This window comes from Littorina saxatilis, linkage group LG3 (assembly GCF_037325665.1).
Source record: "Littorina saxatilis isolate snail1 linkage group LG3, US_GU_Lsax_2.0, whole genome shotgun sequence".
NCBI lineage: Eukaryota > Metazoa > Mollusca > Gastropoda > Littorinimorpha > Littorinidae > Littorina > Littorina saxatilis.
In genome coordinates, this window is record NC_090247.1 from 18,041,957 (window position 1) to 18,065,476 (window position 23,520).

Sequence of the window (23,520 nt, forward strand, 5' to 3'; positions counted from 1 at the left end):
AAATCTGTTTGCGAAAAATCGATTTTAATGACAACTTTAATGAGCAAACTCATTAGTTAATTGTTAAGCCTCCAAACCGAAGTGCAATACCAAAGTTCAGGCTTCGTCGAAGATTACTTGACCAAAATTTCAACCAATTTGGTTGAAAAATGATAGCGTGACAGTGCTGCCTCAACTTTCACAAAAAGCCGGATATCCCGTCAACAAAGACATTTATCACAAACATGAAAACAAGAGGCGAAGCCTTCAAGGCTCCCGTAAGAAATCAACAAACAGTAACATAACACAAACTCACTCACTATGTAACACACACACACACAAACACACACAAACACACACACACACACACACACACACACACACACACACACACACACGCACACACACACACAGTTAAAACTAACGCATCATATCAACTCGCCTGGTTCTTAAAATAATTCTGACGGTCAACACAGCCAGAAATGCCAACAAAGACAAGAAAGCTGTTGCAAGGTAAGCTTACCAAACGTTACATATAGCGAATCATATGATAGTGCGTAAACAGCAAACAGTAGATCTACAATCAAAGAGAGGATCGAGTCTGGAATGAAACGCGATACAGATCTAGCATTCAAAAACTGTCTTTCACGTTCAAGGAAGTTGTTGCAAAGTACTTAAGACTAGATCAACTCATTTCACTAGAGGTGACTGCCTAGCACTGTGTTTGACAGCCGTGTCTGCTGAAATAAAAAGAAATTAAAACAAAACCGATTAACAGTAGGTGACACGTTATCAGAGTGGGAGAGACTAGACAGTCTGTCTCTGAACTTACCGGGATACGGCTGCAAGATCGACACTGACTGCCGCGCTTTCGACAGCTCTTCCTCGCGTGGACATTGGAAACACGCTGTGCAGATCAAATTGTAGGAAATCTCCCTTTGGTTAGTTTGGTATCTTCTTTATTTACTTTTCTGGAGCTTAGAAACCGAACAACATGAAATCGTCTTCCCCGGCGAATCGGCGAGGTGAGAACTGGACCACAATCCTTCGCGCGACCCCTGACCTGATCTTGACACCTGACCTGCCGTCTACATGCCAAACACGACACAAATCAGTCAACTGCTTGTACCCCTTCAAAACCCCCCACCACCCGTTTTCTTTGGATACACGCTTTAACTACACACATGCCGACACAATGTTGATCATTGCTTCAATAATTTGAAGATGGTGCTTGAAAATTAACCACGTGAAACGAGTATTTCGGTGTTTAGCCAAAAATGTTAAAGTTTCTACCACAGACATACACACATACATACATACATACGCACGCACGCACAGACAGACAAAGTTTACCATCGCATAGGCTACACTTACGTGAGCCAAAAACGCCTGGGGATATTATACTCAGGACCTCTCATGTAAAGTTTCATGAAAATCGGTCTGGTAGTTTTCTCTGAATCGCTGTGCACACACACACACACACACACACACACACACACACACACATACGCACACACACACACCACGACCCTCGTCTCGATTCCTCGTCTATGTTAAAACATTTAGTCAAAACTTGACTAAATGTCATTTAGTCACGCTGTCGGCATCAAAGTAACAGATTAACACACAAAAACAGTCATCGCCGAGACTATATTAAGATAGTCTCGAGTGACCACATCAAAAGACCGAGACGGGTCACGCTAATCTCCGCGCAGCGTGCGAACGAAGTACTTACTTAACCTATTTTCTGTAATTCTGAGCACATTTTTAGAGTAAACATGACATATGTATATATTTTTGAATTCAGTAGGAATTGAGGAATACGATTCAATCATTTTTAAATCTGTTAGTGAAAATTCGATTTTAATGACAACTTTAATGAGCAAACTAATTAACTATTTTTTACGCTGCGGAGCTGAAATTCAATCCCATAGTCCGGACTTTGTCGAAGATTGCTTGACCAAAATTTCAATCAATTTGATTGAAAAATGAGGGCGTGACAGTGCTGCCTCAACTTTCACAAAAAGCCGGATATGACGTCATCAAAAACATTTTTTTGAAAAAATGAAAAAACATCTGGGGATATTATACCCAGGAACTCTCATGTAAAATTTCATGAAGATCGGTCCAGTAGTTTTCTCTGAATCGCTGTACACACACACACACACACACACACACACACACACACACACACACACACACACACACACACACACACACCACAACCCTCGTCTCGATTCCCCCTCTATGTAAAAACAAGAAAGGTATGTTATTGTGTCTTGTTTTTTTGCTTTTTGTTTTTTTATTCTGAATTTTATGAACGTTGGCAGTATTTTTGGTTTTGGATTTTTTTTTAATGATCAATTGGGCGTAACAAGCTCCAGAGGTTTAATGCACAGGATAGACAAAATTTCGTACGACCACAAGACTGCTGACGATGCAACATGCCAGCCACGTGAACAAGCTGGTCGGAAGAAGGATCGTAGTTCCGGACGTTTCCCCTTTACAGACGGCTGACGTCACGTTGACAAAGCGTATCCTGCCCTCAAGGCCGTGAATGATTGGAGAATATTCGGTGATGTATGACGTCAGCACGGTAGAATCCAAATCACCTGCAAAACAAAGTTTGAAACAAAGAAATGAACAGAGATTGAAACAGAGATTGAAACAAGTTTAAAACAAAAACTCCCAACACAGCTTGAAACAGAGATTTAAAGAAGTTTAAAAAGAAAACTCCCAACACAGTTGAACCAAAGATTTAAACAAGTTTGAAACAAAAACTCCCAACACAGACTGAAACAGAGATTGAAACAAGTTTGAAACAAAAACTCCCAACACAGATTGAAACAAAGATTCAAACAAAGATTCAAACAAAGATTGAAACAAAGATTCAAACAGAAATTGAAACAGAGATTAAAACAAGCGTGAAACAGAGATTCAAACATTGATTCAAACATTGACTGAAACATTGACTGAAACATAAACTGAAACAAAGACTGCAACAGAGATAGAAAGAGAGATTGAAACAAGCGTGAAACAAAGATTGAAACATAAATTGAAACAAAGACCGCAACAGTGATAGAAAGAGAGATTGAAACAAGCGTGAAACAAACATTAAAACAGAGACTCCAACAGAGATTGAAACACAGATTAAAACAAACACTGAAACCAAGATTGAACACAGATTGAAAAACAGATTGAAAAACAGATTAAAGCAAACACTGAAACAAAGATTGAAACACAGATTGAAAAACAGATTGAAAAACAGATTAAAACAAACACTGAAACAAAGATTGGAACAAAGATTTAAGCATACATTAAAAAACAGATTAAAACAAACACTAAAACAATAATTGAAACACAGATTAAAACCAAGATTGAAACAAAAAACGTACACAAGACTCGGACCGTTTGAAGAATAACTCTTCGGGAGATCGGTCGATCAATCAAAATCTGTCTGTCTGTATGTCTGTCTGTCGGTGGCTTCCTCTCATTGGAAAGCTAGCAGCAACAATAAGAGTCGATCTACTCAGACTTTTCTCTGTGTCTAGGTGTAATCTGCCACCTGTACTTCCGTCAGGATAACCGAGGTTTTGACGTGCCACAGCAGCGCCATGGGGTGGCACATGGATACCGTCTTTGAGTGTGCAAAACATGTTAGCCCGCGTCGACCCGACCTGGATTCGAACCCAATCAAGTGCTCTACCCTGTTTTTCAATCTGTTTTTCAATCTGTGTTCAATCTTTGTTTCAGTGTTTGTTTTAATCTGTGTTTCAATCTCTGTTGGAGTCTCTGTTTTAATGTTTGTTTCACGCTTGTTTCAATCTCTCTTTCTATCACTGTTGCAGTCTTTGTTTCAAAAAAGAAAGTTTGGCTACCAACCGGTTGGGAGTTAGCATCGGTGGTGGATTGGTTGAAATTCAGATTTGTTTTGATTTCAACCAATCAGACTCCGCGGTTTGTTCTCACCCGTTTGGTTTTCATCCACTTTCGCTTCGTGTACCTCAGCCCAGACCAACACATAAGACAAATACACAAGACCAAAGGAGAGATGTAACATAATTAGCTAATGTTGAACTTTAGCGTGTTAAATTCATAGCTCAGAATCCACTGCCAATGTTGATACAAGTCCCTTTAATCAAGCCAAACAACATTTGTCGTTAAATTTATTGACGGATTGACCTCCAAACTTAAGCATAATTCATAATTTGGTCATTTGATCGACAAAAATTACGAGAAAGTCCATACGTAATATCGGAAAAACCCGAGAGAGTTGCCTCCCCGCCATCGTAATATTGACAAAGCTGCCTCCATCGAAAAATGGCGCTTTTGGTGATGTTTTCATGGAAAAAGGCATGTAAACGAAATGCATCCGTACAGTTCATTCCGTGACTTCAAAGGTATCTAAAATGACTTCTTATGCTTACAGGGGAAGGTTCTGCAAAATTAGAGGCTTAAATTGCAGTAGATTTTGAGCATTGAAATTAACACTACGCTGAAGTTCAATATTACCCACAAGTCTTACCGATCAGGTGATGTTTTATTGTATTTTTGGGGATGAGGGTGAATCCGTCGCCGCCGTTTGCCAAGAAGTTGGACATGATGATCTTGTACACTTTCGTGGGTTCAAGGTCAACGAACTCGGGAACTTCACAATCGGCACATCTGACCTTGACCTCTACAACACGTTGACCTTTAGGCTGCTTCATGTCATACAAAACCCGTAGCCCTGAAACGTGAAGAAAGGGATTTATAAAACATAAAAACGTATACTTCGTGTAGTCGACTTCGCCCAGTTAGGAACAGACTTTAAGAAAAGTACTACTGAGTACGTGTCAACATCATTTGAACAGCATGCTTGTATGTGTGAATGTGTGGGTGAGTGTGTGAGCAAGTGTGTCTGTCTGCGTTCTTGCGCGCACGTGCGTACGTGTGTGCGTTCGGCGTATGTGTGTGCGTGCTTGCGGGCGTGTACGAGCGTGCGTGCTAGCTTGTGCGTGTACGTGTACGTGTGTGTGTGTGTGGTTAAGCGTAAGCAGTCTATCGTGTTCGGATTTGTCCTCACCGGAGTGTTGCAGAAATCCCCCGTTCAGTTCGGTCGGGTCCCACTCGGAGGCGCTGAACTCCATGACGTCATGAATGACTGACCCGTTCAGCTCAACGATGTCTATGGTGTTACGGAAGGGTTGCACCGTCAGGACATCAGCCAGCGTGATGTCCCCTGCACACGTCATACATATTACGTCATGATGTTACGGAAGGGCAGCACCGTCAGGACATCAGCCAGCGTTATGTCTCCTGTACACGTCATACATATTACGTCATGATGTTACGTCATGATGTTACGGAAGGGTAGCACCGTCATCAGCCAGCGTTATGTCTCCTGTACACGTCATACATATTACGTCATGATGTTACGGAAGGATAGCACCGTCAGGACGTCAGCCAGCGTGATGTCACCTGCACACGTCATACATATTACGTCATGATGTTACAGAAGGGTAGCACCGTCAGGACATCAGCCAGCGTTATTATCTCCTGTACACGTCATACATATTACGTCATGATGTTACGGAAGGATAGCACGGTGCACCGTCAGGACGTCAGCCAGCGTGATGTCACCTGCACACGTCATACATATTACGTCATGATGTTACGGAAGGATAGCACCGTCAGGACGTCAGCCAGCGTGATGTCACCTGCACACGTCATACATATTACGTCATGATGTTACGGAAGGATAGCACCGTCAGGACGTCAGCCAGCGTGATGTCATCTGCACACGTCATACATATTACGTCATCATGTTACGGAAGGGTAGCACCGTCAGGACGTCAGCCAGCGTGATGTCACCTGCACACGTCATACATATTACGTCATGATATTACGGAAGGGTAGCACCGTCAGGACGTCAGCCAGCGTGATGTCACCTGCACACGTCATACATATTACGTCATGATGTTACGGAAGGGTAGCACCGTCAGAACATCAGCCAGCGTGATGTACACATCATACATATTACGTCTGATGATACAGACCAACCTTTAGCAAGTAAATAACAAAATTGCTCCAATATTACACTGCGCAACATGGCTAATGTTGCAATATTACTGGAATTTAACATTTCTCTCGACAAACACGTGATTAGAATTCATTTAATTATTTGGCATAGTTTAGGAGCAGTTAATTGTGATCAAATCATTGCAGTTGTTTCTACATTACAGTACAGCGAATGTCCTTTGAACTCTTCAAGGTCCAAATCGTCAGAAAACTTTACAAAATGGCGCCTCTGGCGTACAATCGTTAACTCACCTTTGGGGATCGATGATCGTACACCGCCGCCATTGAGGAGAGCTATAGCCACGTGGTTCCATTCCATGCTGTCAGAATGACGTAGGTTCTGCGTCACCATTGCGTCAGTAATCAAGTTTCCTGCATGATCGGACATACAGCACAAGACTAAGTTTCATTAATTCTTTTAGAATAACTCTTGTTTTCATTTGTGGAACATCGTTTCATTTCTTTCTGTCAGAGGATGAAAGTCGCTTGTTCGTTTCAATGCTTGTTATTCTCTCATTGGCTCCGCATGATTCTCACTCACTCTACGTAGGGGAAAGGCTCCTAATATGGACCGGCTCCTAATATGGACCACCTTCTGTTCTGACAAACTAACGGCACTAGAGCGCTCAAAACAATTTCATTCGCTTTATTCACCCTCTCTGGATAAGTTGCACATGTCAAAACTGTTGCAGAAATACAAACCCCAAAACCGTTAGGCTTTTTCGTGGTTTTTTTTTCATTTTTGGCAGCGTTCACTCTAAATTTGCCGTCTAAAACGGACTCGTTTCTGTCCACAGTCAAAGCTTTTATATATGACAGCTAAGACCGTATTTGTTACATTATAGCAGTGTTTACCCCGAGTTTCTCCTGCAAAGAAAAAATAACAGCAAAACCTCAAAGTATGTGTGAGTCCCCTAATATGGACCACCTTCAACAAATCGAAGAAAATAAAAGCTAAAGGCAATTTTAATTAATTCATTAAGAAGCTTGCTGAAAATAACCTATAACTAGCCCTCGAGATTTCAAAAAAATATAACAAATAGTCTTTTTTTGTGGAAGTTGATAATTTCACTTATTTTCACTCTGTTTTTGATAAGCTTCTTCAGTTTGCTGGTGTACTTCAAATAATGCTCTCATCAACCCGAAACAGATAAATCTAAAGCATATTAGAATTAGTCTGACTTACACACTAAGTTGTAACATGTTATTTTGAAGTATAGAGGGCCTTTTACAGTGATTCGTGAAGGCCGCTTCACTGGTCCATATTAGGCGCCCAGGCTCCTAATATGGACCATTTGTGATTTGTTTCTGTATTTAATTTTTGCAGAATGTCTATCAAAGCTATTTCACTCTAATTAGGCCTAACGGTTAACCTAAGAGAGAAGGACTACCAAACACAAAATAAAACTTCTTCGCAAGAAAACAAGCTAATTACATGTATCAGCATAAAACAAAAAGTGGTCCATATTAGGGGCCCTTCCCCTATTACACATGTCGAGTGCATTTAGAGCGCTTACTTCCGTTTGTTTGTCAGATTTCTAGCAGTAACTTATTTCTAATAGAAGATTTCTGGAAATAACTTTGTCATGATTTGTTGGCAAAGTAAGGGCCCCTTTTTGTTGAGTCGTGCTTTTCAAAGCGATCCGAAGCAGTCGCCTATAACAGAAATACAGTTTCAAACATATGTACGATATATAATTTTTATTTCTTTGGGCTTGAAAGAATTGCTTGTTACATCTACTGATCCGTAGTGAGTCTTCGGTTGAAGGGGAATGTGCGTTCAAATAAATCTAACTGGCAGTTCAGAGCGTATGGTGTGTCCAAAATACCCGGGCTGCTCAACACTCTCACACACATACATACCCCCCCCCCCCCCCCCCCCCGGACCCCGCCCCCCTCGCACCCTCCCCCGACTCCCACGCGAAAAGACCTCATAACGTGAATAATGGCGTGTCTGCATGTCTCCCGAGCAAGTGACAAAGAATTACAAGAAAGAAGTTCGTCTCGGTGACTTCAACATAATTATCAGCAATACAAAAAATCCTTCGTCAGGTCACCGCTAGTTATGTGCATGTATCGTTTTGGGTTAAAAGAAAAGTGTTACCCATGCTGCATTCCTGCTGTCGACACTGCTCCTTTAACCCCTGCAGAAAGACAAAGGTCCGGCCCAAAACTTGCTTCGTAATTTCATCCACCCCCTTCCGCCACTCATCCAGTTCTGTCTGCAGAGCGGGATCTGTTCAGGACACACATAGACACGACACATACTTTGTACCATTCGCATAGTTCTAATTGTCGTCATCATCAGCATCAACATCATCATCATCGTCGTCGTCGTCGTCGTCCTTCTCCTCCTCCTCCTCCTCCTCCTCATCATCATCATCATCATCATCATCATCGTCATCATCAGAAAAAAAACAAGAAAATGAAGCAGCCGTGACAGAGATAGCAGCAGCAGCAGCAGCAGCATCATCATCATCATCATCATCATCATCATCATCATCATCATCATCATCATCATCATCATCATCATCATCATCGAGTTAGACGCTTAGTTTTGTCCTGCAAATAACAACACGCCTGTCCGTCTTGTAAATGGTATTTAGAGAAGAGCTAGCAAGATCGTCTTGTCCTCATTTCGCACAAATATACGATCTTACAGCGGTGCCTAAATTTAACTCAACACACAGCGAATGAAGATAAAGGAAAGAAGACGATACCTTTGGGCACAGAATCGTTGAGCAGAATCGGGTTGCCGGACCAAGACACCACTGTTCCGCTGTCATTAAATTTGACCTGAAACACGGCATGCACATACAGACATTTTCCACCGCACAATTAGGAAGAAGCAAACATACAACAAACTTTCCCTGTCTTAAAGGTGCCATCTTCTCCTTCAAATGAGCGCATATACACATATTCATCCTACATACGCGAGGGAGACAAACCACGTCATAACTAAACGGTACACTCACACGTGTATGTATGTAAATGCAAATGAGGTCGTGTCAAAATACAGTCTGACAGGGACCTAACTTTCCACTGCTCATGGTGACAACGTCATCCAGACAAACGTCATTCTCGAAACACTTTTGCGTTTCCTGTTAAGCGTTTCCTCTCGAAGAATTTAGAAAACTTACACGCGACGCTTTCATTTCTGGAGTGACGTCCTTTGCTTTGACGTCAAAGATTTCACGAGGCTTTGGGAAGGATCGAGGTTCCATACTTCCTCCACCCATTGCACCTCGGTATAAGCAGACATAAATTATGCATGTTTTCTTGCGGACGTAGCGTCTCCAATTTGGACGCTTTGACTCCGGGACGTTTGGAGCAGAAGGCACGCAAGTATACGTTGCTTTTTCAAATATTGAACCAATAACTCGTGTAATTCTGGTATCACTCAGCAAGCCATGTATTATTGAGTCACTTGAGAAAAAGTGACTCTATGTAATCGGTCAGTGTTAGTCTGTCCGGCCGGCCGTCCGTCCGGCCGGCCGTCCGTAGACACCACCTTAACGTTGGACTTTTCTCGGAAACTATCAAAGCGATCGGGCTCATATTTTGTTTAGTCGTGACCTCCAATGACCTCTACACTTTAACGATGGTTTCGTTGACCTTTGACCTTTTTCAAGGTCACAGGTCAGCGTCAAAGGAAAAATTAGACATTTTATATCTTTGACAAAGTTCATCGGATGTGATTGAAACTTTGTAGGATTATTCTTTACATCAAAGTATTTACATCTGTAGCCTTTTACGAACGTTATTAGAAAAACAAGGGAGATAACTAGCCTTTTCTGTTCGGCAACACACAACTTAACGTTGGGCTTTTCTCGGAAACTATAAAAGTGACCGGGCTCAAATTTTATGTGAACGTGACTCATTGTGTTGTGAATAGCAATTTCTTCCTGTCCATCTGATGCCTCATATAATATTCAGAACTGCGAAAGTGACTCGATCGAGCGTTTGCTCTTCTTGTTCTATATAGTTTGGAATGGTATGGTATGGTATGGTATGGTATGGTATGGTATGGTATGGTATGGTATGGTATGGTATGGTATGGTATGGTATCTTTTGTCAAGGTGAGGTATTGTATTGTATTGTATTGTATTGTATTGTATTGTATTGTAATGTATCATATTGATTTTTGTATCGTATCGGATCCGATCGTGGTGTGGTGTGGTGGGGTGAGGTGTGGTGTAAGGTAGTGGTGTAGTATAGTGTAGTGAAGTGAAGTGTAGTGTTGTGTAGTGTAGTGTAGTGTAGTGAAGTGAAGTGTAGTGTAGTGTTGTGTAGTGTAGTGTAGGTTACCTGTAAAAAGCCAAGGTATTTGCCGAAAGCGTAGTCCTGTACCACCAGAGCCTTGGTGCCATCCTTACGATCAATGACTACAGGGTAGGAACCCACCGGGTCTTCGTCAGACGGGGCTTCTCCTGTGTGCAAAACGAGAAATTGTTAAAACGGGTAGAGCGCTTCCTTTTTATATTTAGTCAAGTTTTGACTAAATATTTTAACATCGAGGGGGAATCGAAACGAGGGTCGTGGTGTATGTGTGTGTGTGTGTGTGTGCGTGCGTGCGTGTAGAGCGATTCAGACCAAACTACTGGACCGATCTTTATGAAATTTTACATGAGAGTTCCTGGGATTGATATCCCCGAACGTTTTTCTCCTTTTTTCGATAAATGTCTTTGATGACGTCATATCCGGCTTTTCGTAAAAGTTGAGGCGGCACTGTCACGCTCTCATTTTTCAACCAAATTGGTTGAAATTTTGGTCAAGTAGTCTTCGACGAAGCCCGGGGTTCGGTATTGCATTTCAGCGTGATGGCTTAAAAATTAATTAATGACTTTGGTCATTAAAAATCTGAAAATTGTAAAAAAAAAATAATTTATAAAACGATCCAAATTTACGTTTATCTTATTCTCCATCATTTGCTGATTCCAAAAACATATAAATATGTTATATTCGGATTAAAAACAAGCTCTGAAAATTAAATATATAAAAATTATTATCAAAATTAAATTGTCCAAATCAATTTAAAAACACTTTCATCTTATTCCTTGTCGGTTCCTGATTCCAAAAACATATATATATGATATGTTTGGATTAAAAACACGCTCAGAAAGTTAAAACAAAAAGAGGTACAGAAAAGCGTGCTATCCTTCTTGGCGCAACTACTACCCCGCTCTTCTTGTCAATTTCACTGCCTTTGCCATGAGCGGTGGACTGACGATGCTACGAGTATACGGTCTTGCTGAAAAATGGCAGCTACTTGACTAAATATTGTATTTTCGCCTTACGCGACTTGTTTCTTTCTTTTCTCTTCACTTTGTGTGCGTGTAGGGGAGATGATGTGTGCGCGCGAGCGCGCGTGTGTGTATGTGTGTGTGTGTGTGTGTGTGTGTGTGCGTACGTGCGTTCATGCGTGCGTGCGTGTGTGTGTGTGTGCGATTGGGTGGTTCTTTTCTTTATATGGGACCTCTCTCTCTCTCTCTCTCTCTCTCTCTTTTTTTTTCGCCATCGCCCTCTCTCCCCCCCCCCCCCTCCCTCTGTCTCTCTTTCGCCATCTCTCTCTCTCTCTCTCTCTCTCTCTCTCTCTCTCTCTCTCTCTCTCTCTCTCTCTCTCTCTCTCTCTCTCTCTCTCAAAGACTGTGTGTGACGGACATTTCTTACGCACACAACTCACCATCTGTCTTCCCAGAAGCAAGAAGATTCTGGTTGGTTAAGGGTAGAGATTTTTCCGATCTCCCAGGTCAACTTATGTGCAGATCTGCTAGTGCCTTATCCCCCTTCGTGTGTACACACACGCACAAGACCAAGTGCGCACGGAAAAGATCCTGTAATCCATGTCAGAGTTCGGTGGGTTATGAAAACACGAAAATACCTAGCATGCTTCCCCCGAAACAGGTGTATGGCTGCCTAAATGGCGGGGTAAAAACGGCCATACACGTAAAAAATCTACTCTTGCAGAACATGAACGAAGAAGAAGAAATATTCGTATTCGTTTTGGCTCACCGTTGTAAAGGAAGGTATTGGTATGACCACCGACGACCACATCCACGCCGGGAACCTCACGAGCAATGCGCAGGTCTACAACGAACCCGGCATGACCCACGCACACGATCTTGTTTATTCCTTGTGACGTCAGACTGGCCACCTCTGACGTCAGTGCCGCAACTACGTCACTGAAGGTGATTTCCTCTGAAAATAGAGAATGTGTTGAAATGAATTGTTATCGTTATTATCAGTTATTGTTCTGATTATGGCAAAGTTTTCCTTCCATCCTCACATCTCTCCGCTCACCCATCGACCTTACTTGGACTGGAGATGACGTTGGTAGCCACAGTGGTATAACCAACAAATCCCACCCTCTCTCGCTTCATCCATATATCATTTTCTTCTTTATTTGGTGTTTAACGTCGTTTTCAACCACGAAGGTTATATCGCGACGGAGAAAGGGGGGAGATGGGATAGAGCCACTTGTCAATTGTTTCTTGTTCACAAAAGCACTAATGAAAAATTTGCTCCAGGGGCTTGCAACGTAGTACAATGGGAGAATGCAAGTTTCCAGTACAAAGGACTTAACATTTCTTACATACTGCTTGACTAAAATCTTTACAAAAATGGACTATATTCTATACAAGAAACACTTGGCAAGGGTAAAAAGAGAAACAGAATCCGTTAGTCGCCTCTTACGACATGCTGGGGAGCATCGGGTAAATTCTTCCCCCTAACCCGCGGGGGGTTTTAAAATACATTCACATGCGTTCATCCATCCATGCTGAAAGCTCTCTGCAGTCAGCTTCGCGAAGTCGATTACATCCAATTAAGGATAGGCTTTAATTATCATGTGCTACCTTTTGCTAGTAGAGTTATGTACTATGTCGAACTGTGTTCAAAACGGGTAACACAAAGGGTGTTCAAAATTGGAACACTTCAATTTAGACTGCACACATCTATCAGTTCTCCCGTCAACCTTACTTGGATTAGAAATGGTCTTGGTGTCCTCAGTGGTATAACCAACGAAGCCCACTTTCTCCCCGCCAATAGTGAGCACCGTGCTTTTCTTCAGTTGTTGCTGGATGTCGCTGTAGGCGCTGGCGTCGGTGTTGCTGCTGACGATGGGAAACTCTGCGTTGTCCATCAGCACCCGTAGGCCCTCTGGTCCCTGGTCAAACTCGTGGTTCCCTAGAGCCTGCAACGAAAAGGTCAGATTGAACTCATGTTCATTATATTTTTATCTCGAAGCACGTCAAGAAACTATACATACCCTCCCTAATCACACAATTCACCTCCCCCACCTTTTAAACGGAGACAGACAGTATTCTTTAGATTTGAACAGGAAATTTTTTTCCACCGTACACTCGTTCATTGAACGTTCAGGCCGCTTTGGGCAAACCAGAATAAATGCTCTACAGGCCGGACAACAACTTTAACTTCTGCACATCTCCTACCCATCCCTCTTCTTTTATTCATCTTCTTTCCCCCTCCTCCCTTTTACTGTCTTTCTTTATAATCATTATGCAACGTTTATTACGTTATTAATAGATTTGGTTTATTTAGACAAATTGTTCAGCCGTTACCGCCTTATGTTGTACCGTTACCGCCTTATGTTGTACTGTCATGCAGGAACACCACTATAAGCTTCTAGCTTGTTGCTGTTTCTGTGAACTTTGTATACATGTCATGATTGTAACCTTTGTTAAAATAAACTTATGTTTAAACCATGTTCATTATATCAGAATACTCAAGCTCTTTATATATGTCGTGCCGAAATCACGGAATTGCCGAATTCGCGGAATCGGCAACATTTTTGCCCATTTCGCGTAATCGGCAAAACGCTGCCTATTACGCGAAATCGGCAGCGTTTTGCCGAAAATGCGTAAAGGCTCCTAACAATTTTCCATTTCGCAAAAGTGACAGCCAGTCTGTTACTTTTTTTGTCACCAGAACATTGCATGAACATGAATTTACCTTCCTATTTTGGTTTTGATGGTCTGTGTTGGTCTGTGTCAAGCATAACTCTGGTAATGCACGAAAACTACACTTTTTGCAATAACTTGCCATAACTTATCAATGATTGCAACATAAATCCATTCGAGTATCTAGCTGTCTAAGTGTGATGATATCCTAGGCATTTGATAACTTTCAAGCCAAAAACGGGCTGCCGATTTCGCAAAATCGGCACATTTTACAAGCCTTTCCGCGTTTTCGGCAAAACGCTGCCGATTTCGCGTAATGGGCAGCGTTTTGCTGATTACGTGAAATGGGCAAAAATTTTGCCGATTTCGCGAATTCGGCAATTACGTGAATTCGGCACGACATATATATACTCGTGACATTGGCCAAACTCGTGGGAGCCAAATGCTTGCAATGAGCAAGTCCGATTTTACTCAAGTCACAATAGAAACAATACCTTGGTCAAACTCATTTTTGCACAGAGCCTGCAATGGAAAGGTCTGGTTTTACTTAAGTCATAATTTGTGTACACTACATTGGGTTGTGCACGTTAAAGGTCCCACGATTGACAAAAGGGTCATTCCTGGCAAAATTGTATAGGCATAGATAAAAAAAAAAATGTCCACCAAATACCCGTGTGACTTGGAATAATAGGCCGTGAAAAGTAAATATTCGCCGTAATGGCTTGAGATTTACTGGCCGATGTGAATGCGTGATATATTGTGTAAAAAATTCCATCTCACACGGCAGAAATTAATATGTAAAGCGCTTAGAGAACGTCAAACGCTATATAAATCTCCCATATAAAATAAAATAATGATAGTTCATCACACCAGAAGACTCAAGCCCTGTTCAAATTCGTGGTACCCGATGCCTGCAATGAAATAGTCGGATTTAACTCAAGTAGTATGTTTATTGCATCAGCCTAATCAAGCCCTATATACACATTGGTCAAACTCGTGGCTACCTAGAGTCTGCAATGTAAATTGTAATGCTTTTCTAACTCGAGTTATATGTTCATCAAATAAGAATACTCAAGCCCTCTACATATTGATCAACCTCGTAGTTGCCTAGAGTTTGCAATTAAAAAGTGAGATTTAGTCAAGTCATAATCATGTTCATGGCATCAGCATACTCAAGCCTCTTCACATTGTTCAAACTCGTGGTAGCTCAGTGCCTGAAATGGAAAAAGCAGATTAAATTTAAGCCGTATGTTCATTTCAGCAGAATACTCCAAGCTTCCACATTGGTCAAACCCGTTGGTAGCCCAGTGCCTAAAATAAAAAAGGCAGATTTAACTCAAGCCGTATGTTCATCTCAGCAGAATACTCAAACCCTCCACATTGGTCAAACCCGTTGGTAGCTCAGTGCCTAAAATAAAAAAGGCAGATTTAACTCAAGCCGTATGTTCATCTCAGCAGAATACTCAAACCCTCCACATTGGTCAAACCCGTTGGTAGCCCAGTGCCTAAAATAAAAAAGGCAGATTTAACTCAAGCCGTATGTTCATCTCAGCAGAATACTCAAACCCTCCACATTGGTCAAACCCGTTGGTAGCCCAGTGCCTAAAATAAAAAAGGCAGATTTAACTCAAGCCGTATGTTCATCTCAGCAGAATACTCAAACCCTCCACATTGGTCAAACCCGTTGGTAGCCCAGTGCCTAAAATAAAAAAGGCAGATTTAACTCAAGCCGTATGTTCATCTCAGCAGAATACTCAAACCCTCCACATTGGTCAAACCCGTTGGTAGCCCAGTGCCTAAAATAAAAAAGGCAGATTTAACTCAAGCCGTATGTTCATCTCAGCAGAATACTCAAACCCTCCACATTGGTCAAACCCGTTGGTAGCCCAGTGCCTAAAATAAAAAAGGCAGATTTAACTCAAGCCGTATGTTCATCTCAGCAGAATACTCAAACCCTCTACACATTGGTTGACCAGTTCTTGCAATTAAAAAAGCTAATTTAAACTCGAGTCATATATTTTTCATATCAGAATACTCAAGCCCTCTATACAAATTGGCCAATCCCGTGGTAGTTCAGAGGCTGTAATGGCAAAGGCTACTTTACACTCGAGTCATCATAAAGATACAACTGTGCTTATTTGTAATCAAACGTCGGGTAGAGAGGACTGCTCTAGATCACGTACATACACAAGTATTTACCCGCGAAACTTTACACACACAAAATAGCAGTCAAGAAGCAGTTTGAATGTATTTTCAGGCCAAGTAAGAAGTCCAATGGAAATTGAATGTGCTGTATTTTAGTCATATATACCGACAATTAATATTAAAGTCAAAAAAGGTCCGAATTTAATAAACAAATCATGTAAATAGGGGAACAGTTTCTGTCGGCAAACTTTCCTGCGGTTAAGAGACCCGATTCAGTTCATCTACTTAACATGTTGTCAGTGTTGGCAATCTAAAATAACGTTTGCGGACGAAACCTGTGCGAATTTAGGTTTTCAAGTGTGAAAAGATAGACCCTGCCACGCAATTTCATTGGAATTGTTTATTCGGCGACGCAGACAAAAAGGTAAGAAAAACATAACAGTGCAGCAGGAAGGTACACAGTGAGCTATAGGTGAAAGCAAAACGCCGTGGAAAAAAAATGTAACCCGGACTCGCTCTGAATTAGCCTTTCATAAAAGGCCGCGTGGTTTCAATTTCAATAAGCTGAAGGAACACCTTTTGTATGGTGTCAAGAACTCGACCTATTATACCCTGATACCCTCTAACCGTAGGGCTCACTTCAGCAGTTGCCATTTACATTATAAACATGTTTACAAAGCCGTGTCGCATAAATTTTAATAACCTGAAGGAATAGCCCTTGCTTGGTAAGCGTCAATGGAGATTCAAAACACGCGACGCGTGCCAAATATAAAGAAAATGTACAAGTTACAACAGGTCCACATCTGAACTGTTTTCTTTGTGTATATCCCCCCCCCCCCCCCCCCCCGGAATGCTACGCTGGTGGAGTTGTGTGGATTTAGTTTGCTGCCACCTACTACCCAGTTGGGAGTTCTGAATGTCAGCGTCAATGCACATGATCAAAATAATCATTATTCTTTCATGACAAAAGAAAAGGTTTAAAGGGAGAAGACTCCCATTTGAAAGTCAATACCAATAGCTGTATGTAGAGCAAAGTCGCTTAAAGATGCATTTTCGTCATTTGTATTATCAATCAGAAAGAAATTAGCTGCCGCTGTAGCTCAATAAATGTTATAGCAAATGATATTTTTCTACTCTTTGACCCGAAGTCACCTCACTGTGACCTTGAACTATGACCAGGGTCAACACACACTTTGGTCATATCTAGAGGTCATCAAAGCCTGAAAGTATGTAAAAACTCTAAAGATCTAGCTTTCAAAACGTCCAAGAATATTATTTAAAAAAAACTACACAGTCTTGACCCCACTGTGAACTTACAACAAGACTATGGTTACCTTTCAAGGCCATCGAACCATCGGCGTATGTGAAGTTAAAAAAATCTAGCTTCAAAAAACGTTGAAGAAAGTAATAATGTTCTATTTTGGACCACAACATATCCATGATGTGTCAATCCGTCTCTAACTTTGAAAAAAGAAATAGGTTCATGGAACATTTTTGGAATATAGTTACCTTATTTGAATTGTTGAATAATATAGGACATTTTACAGAGATCGAGAAAATCATTGTTGTCCGAGACCGCGCAAGCGGTCGAGATGAACATTGACTGTCGAGATCTGTGTAAAATGTCATACTTTCACATTGGCATCGATCGATTTGAGTCAGAACTTTTTCTTTTCTTGTTTGACATTGAACGCCTAACAAACGGTGCACTCTCTTGTAGTCTCGGTAAGCCGCCTAAATATGATTTTCATCGGCCTCTGACGTCACACGGCTCAAATAAGGAAAATTCAATGTTCAATCCATACATACGTTTTAAATACACCTTTGAGGTGAAGCTACCTCTTTAATTCATAATGTACGCTGACACCGAGTTCGCGGTGTCCTATTACCAAATCGATGTGCCTATCTATTTTACAATATATATATATATACTAGCGGAAAAAAGTTAGGGACGGGCCACTGATTTCCCCGCTGACTTTCATTTGTTTAAAACACCCTGTTCTTTCGTCAGCAAAATCAAATGGCTGTCGCATGCTACACACCAATGGGTAGGTTATGCTGTGTTAGCAGGAAAACTGCACGGGACTCCCGGGCGCAGAGCTGCAGCACGTGACTAAAATAGCAAAATCGCCAAAAAAGTAGGCTGTTGTTTGGCGTGCGCACGGGTAGAATAAGGCAGGTAACATGGCAAAATTGTTGTGCACATGCAAGGACAATCCTTCGAGTGTGAATTGTGATCACGAACTCGGCTTTATAAGCCGCCGATTTTCTGCGAGCTGCCATCTCCTCACCATGCCTGCCAGACGGAAGCTGACAACATTCAACCGAGGAAGAGCAATTGCCTGGCTCCACGACGGCGTATCCAAGTGCGAAGTGGCCAGGCAACTTAGGGTATCGCATTCAGTCATTGTAAGGCTGAATCAACGGTTCCAGACGACAAACAATGTCGAGGAGAGGCCCAGGTCCAGGTCGGGTCGCCCCAAAAAGACTACTCCTAGGGAAGATCGTTTCATCCAACGGCAGGCGCTGCAGCACCGGGCCACCACCTGCAAGGTCATCAGAGGGCAGTTACGGGAGGCCACTAACATCAACGTTAGTGAGAGGACCATCGGCAACCGCCTGCATGACGCCCGGCTGCGGAGTCGTCGTCCTGCTGTGCGTCCCCTGCTGACACAGGCTCATCGCCGGGCTCGTCTGGCCTGGAGTCGCCGCCACTTGAGATGGACGCGCCGGGACTGGGCTCAGGTCCTATTCAGTGACGAGTCCAGGTTCAACCTGTACCATTCTGACGGCCGGCGCAAGGTCTGGAGGCGTGAGGGCGAGCGTTATGAAGACGACACAGTTCATGAGAGGGTGGCCTTCGGCGGGGGCTCTGTCATGGTTTGGGGGGGGCTTCAGCCTTCATCAATGCACCCCCCTGTACCATGTGGTCGGGAATCTCACTGGTCAACGCTACAGGGACGAAATTCTCGCCCCTATTGCCTTGCCGACCCTGCAGCAGATTGGCCCAAACGCCGTGTTTCAGGATGACAATGCTACACCTCACAGGGCCAGGCTTGTCAACGACTACATCCAGCAAACCGGGGTCGTCAGGATGGATTTCTCTGGCTGTTCGCCAGACATGAACCCCATAGAGCGTGTAGGCCTATGGGACGAACTGGACAGGCAGGTGAGGGCCAACCACCAGCCTCCCAGAAACCTGCAGCAGCTGCTGCAGATGCTCCAACAGGAGTGGCAGGCCATTCCACAGGCCTTTTTCACGAAGCTTATGAACTCTATGCGGTCAAGGTGTGGTGAACTTGAGCGCAAACGTGGCGGACACACCCATTATTGACCTCATGAAAGACTTGTTATGTTTATTTGTGACCCCTCTGCTGTTTGTGGACATGAATAACCGAATCGGCTCGATGAAATAAACCCAAATTTTGCAGTTGCGTTGCACATTGACTGAAGTAATCGTGTTCCAAATTTCCGTACGATATGTTCATTCGTTCTTTTGCTGTGATTGCGTGTGTGAACCGTCCTTAACTTTTTTCCGCTAGTATATATTTATCCTAAATACGTGAGAGAGACACCCGTGAGATAATAATCGTTCAAATCACACGCGAGTATATCATATAAATGAGGTCATGTCAAGCAAGTCTGGCAGGGACCTGTTTTTCCACTGCTTATGATGCCAAAGTTACCGAGACAAACGTCATTATAGAAAAAAAATTGCGCTCGCTAATTACCCTCGATGAATTTTTAGAACTAACACGTCACGCCACACTTTCAGAGTGACGTTTCTTTGCCGACGTAATAGATTGCACGAGGCTTTAGAAGCGTCTTCAATTTAGCTGCCTCGACTGCAGGACATTTTCAGTAAAATACACGTAAGTACAGTATGTAGGATAAACAGAATACTACATGGCTTGCTGTGTCGTACCAGATTTACACTCGTTGCTTTTTCAAATAGTGAACAGCTCGCTTTCGCTCGCAGTTCAATATTTAAAAAAACAACTCGTGTAAATCTGGTACGACACAGCAAGCCATGTAGTATTCTCTATATATCGTATATCGTTCGACGTATACGCTGAAGACTTAGTGGAGCAAGTTTATGTTTCAACCCAGTGGTTCTTATCACGCCTTTATTAGTCTTGCTTTGGGTTAGGTGCACTGTATTATTGCATCGGTCTGATAGTTCGTAATGACCTTTTATGGACGAATGGTAGATCATGGTACGTCTCAAGATCTTTTAGGCCGACATAAATACATTTTTAGATTAGGGTAACCCTACCCTCCCTCTATATGTGTGTGTGTATGTGTGAGTGTGTGTCTGTGTGTGTGTGTCTGTCTGTGTGTATGCGTATGCGTGTGCGTGTGCATGTGCGTATATTTTCGTGTGAGCGTGGGTATGTGAGAGTGTGTGTGTGTGTGTGTGTGTGTGTGTGTGTGTGTGTGTGTGTGTGTGTGTGTGTGTGTGTGTGTGTGTCTGTGTCTGTGTGTCTGTGTCTGTGTGTGTGTGTGTGTGTGTGTGTGTGTGTGTGTGTGTAAAAGGATTGAGTCGACTAGGAATTGCTGCTTTTTTTTACAATCAGCCCCCGTACATGAGAGATAAAAAAAAAAACAATCACAAAAACAATACAAACGCCACAAAAACAGAGTAAGGGTGGGGGAGAGGGGGAGAGAGTGAGACAGAGACAGACAGAAAGAGACAGAAATATAGACATTTTCACAGACGAACACTAAGACAGACAGAGGCAGAGACTGAGAGAAAGAGAAAGAGAGAGAGAGAGAAAGAAAGAAAGAGAGAGAGAGAGAGTGAAAGAGAGAGAGAGAGAGTGAAAGAGAGAGAGAGTGTGAAAGAGAGAGAGAGAGAGAGAGAGAGAGAGAGAGAGAGAGAGAAAGCGAGAGAAATGGAGAGGGAGCGAGCGAGAGAGGGAGAGAGAGAGAGAGAGACAAAGAGAGAGAGAGAGAGTCAACCAGAACAAACAGAGACAGACAGACAGACAGAGACCGAGAGAGATGGGGCTCAATTTTTTTTTAATAAAAACGCAGGTTGCCCAATGGTAGCATATGTAGAATCAAAAAACAAGAAAGGTAGGTTGTTGGAACGTTTGTTATTGACAAAACAATACATTCACAGATATTTCGACCCAACGGTCTTTAACGTGAACAGACAAACAAATATTCACACACAACTTATGTAACTCCCCTAAGTTTTGGGAGAGGTATAGGAATACCTTTTAACGTACAAAACACTCAGACACAGTCAACCACTCTTACTCTAATCACTGACTCCACAACCAGGCAACATTCAAACCAAAGTTTATTATTTACACACACGACAACCTCGCATTCACATTCACATCCAATCACAATCGCTCAAAATCAAAGATAGATGAAGAAGGTAGAATTATCTTAAAGTTTAACAAAACAAATTGGCTATAAGAATTTATAACTTAATACTAAAAGAACTGTAAATATCCCTAAATATTACCACCTACCACCTTAATTCCCTGATCCCGAAAAGTCAAGAAGTCTCTTTATAAATCTATCTCAACTCAAAATCCGCTTATCTTCACCTACAGTAATCAATTAACCCCGTTATTTATTAACTAACTATTATTTCTAACTTACATTTACACTAATACCTCGTGATAGGGACTACCTACGTTTATTGCTACACTGCCTTCAACCTTGATGCATACGATCAACGCCAAACGCAGCTACACATGAAACCAGTAGGCCCAGCCACCAATAATACTAATTAACTTAACTTTAAATAACAAGACTCTCAATTATCTTCCACTTATTTCAACACAATAAATGGTACGAACATTAAGTCATCACTAACACACTCAAATTAATCCACAATGTAACAACCTTACTTCATAGCAACAAATTACAATATCACTACATAATTTTCTCTTCGCGAGTAATGATCATGACGTTTCACAACCAAGTCCAGTTCACATCTCGCCGATCCACAAAATCAACGTCGCTCAAAACAAAACATAAAAAAATAAAGACACTCCAGATTAGTCCCGTTGAATCTTCCACTTATTTCAACACAATAAATGGTACGAACATTAATTCATCAATAACACATTCACATTAATTCACCACGTAACAACCTTACTTCATAACAACAAATTACCATGTCACTACATACTTTTCTCTTCGCGCGTAATGATCATGACGTTTCACAACCAAGTCCAGTTCACATCTCGCCGATCCACAAAAATCAACGTCGCTCAAAACAAAACATAAAAAATAAAGACACTCCAGATTAGTCCCGTTGAATCTTCCACTTGCACAATCTTTATGTCTTTAATATGTTTAAATTCACTTATAGGTCACAATGCTTAGTTAAGCCACAGCTGCATAACTCGAGGCACACAGATGCCATAATATATTCTTGTGCCCATACTGCTCGTGGCAATAGCATGCCAGCACTTTTCACCACTTTACTCACTGACGGTGGGCCACCTCACCTCCACAGCTCACACTTGCGACACACCGGTGGTCACACACTCCACCAACAACACGCCTTCCTCCCGGGTAACGAGTCGGAAGCATCTTTCTCCCGGAAACTCATGCTGTCTCCTGTGTCGTTCGTCTCTCCTGGCTTGGACTCGCCCACAGCCACGCTTCTATGCTTGAACGCTGTTGTAGGAACAAAGCCAAGTATAACTACTTGTTCCTTCAACAATACTTCAATTATCTCCCCTTACCCACAAAGTCCACAAATTAACTCTCCTAACAACAATATCTCCTTCATTAGACTTCCCATAATTATCAATACTCATCAACTTTCAAAGACCCCTCTTTACTTAATTACTCATTAATTACCATAATTAACTACTTAATTAACCACCCTGGCCATCTCATCAAAGTTACCATTTAACTTTAACCACAACATCATTATCAAAATACCAGAGTCCCAACATGACCAATTATGTAATAATTCTTACAATTTTCACTCCCTTAAATACCTAATTATAGTCTTTACTTTTATACAATTGTAAAGACACCATCATCAATATAAATGTACAAAGTATTTACAACTCCCATTTTACAAAGTCAATACAACATGGCTGCCCCCATAATCAAACAATTCCTATTTCATTATTTGACCCAACCATTTACAAGCAGCCCCTTCACAAACAACGCCACTTCTCTTACCCCTTATGAATTTAAGTCATATTACATAGTGGCACCTCGTTCTTTCCTCTTTCTCTAACCGTGATGACGTCACATATTTACAACCAACCCCCCGTCTTCTGTCTTGACAGTGAACTCCCGTTTAAAACCTCCCGTACCTCGTCTCCAAATTTCCGCACTAACAACTACTACACGACTATTCTCTGGAATTAACGCTCTCTACCTTAAATACACCCTCCATAAAAATAAATCCTTCCCACACATGAGTTCA

At 42.0% G+C, this 23,520-nt stretch overlaps 1 protein-coding gene and 1 long non-coding RNA gene across 2 annotated transcripts in view; both read right to left on the minus strand.

Moving 5' to 3' along the window:
* Positions 1-23,520, minus strand: part of LOC138961794 (uncharacterized) — a 457,147-nt gene that overhangs the window by 361,246 nt on the left and 72,381 nt on the right. The gene's annotated exons all lie outside the window — the stretch shown is intronic.
* The window catches only part of LOC138961774 (snake venom 5'-nucleotidase-like), a 37,293-nt gene continuing 15,275 nt past the window's right edge, over positions 1,503-23,520 (minus strand). Inside the window, exons 3-11 of the mRNA XM_070333446.1 lie at positions 13,018-13,231; positions 12,052-12,237; positions 10,348-10,469; positions 8,760-8,835; positions 8,144-8,275; positions 6,292-6,411; positions 5,045-5,200; positions 4,505-4,708; positions 1,503-2,591 (exon numbers count right to left, since the gene is read on the minus strand). Of these exons, the coding sequence (XP_070189547.1) occupies positions 2,368-2,591; positions 4,505-4,708; positions 5,045-5,200; positions 6,292-6,411; positions 8,144-8,275; positions 8,760-8,835; positions 10,348-10,469; positions 12,052-12,237; positions 13,018-13,231 (1,434 nt within the window). The 3' untranslated portion in view covers positions 1,503-2,367. The remainder of the gene's footprint in view (positions 2,592-4,504; positions 4,709-5,044; positions 5,201-6,291; positions 6,412-8,143; positions 8,276-8,759; positions 8,836-10,347; positions 10,470-12,051; positions 12,238-13,017; positions 13,232-23,520) is intronic.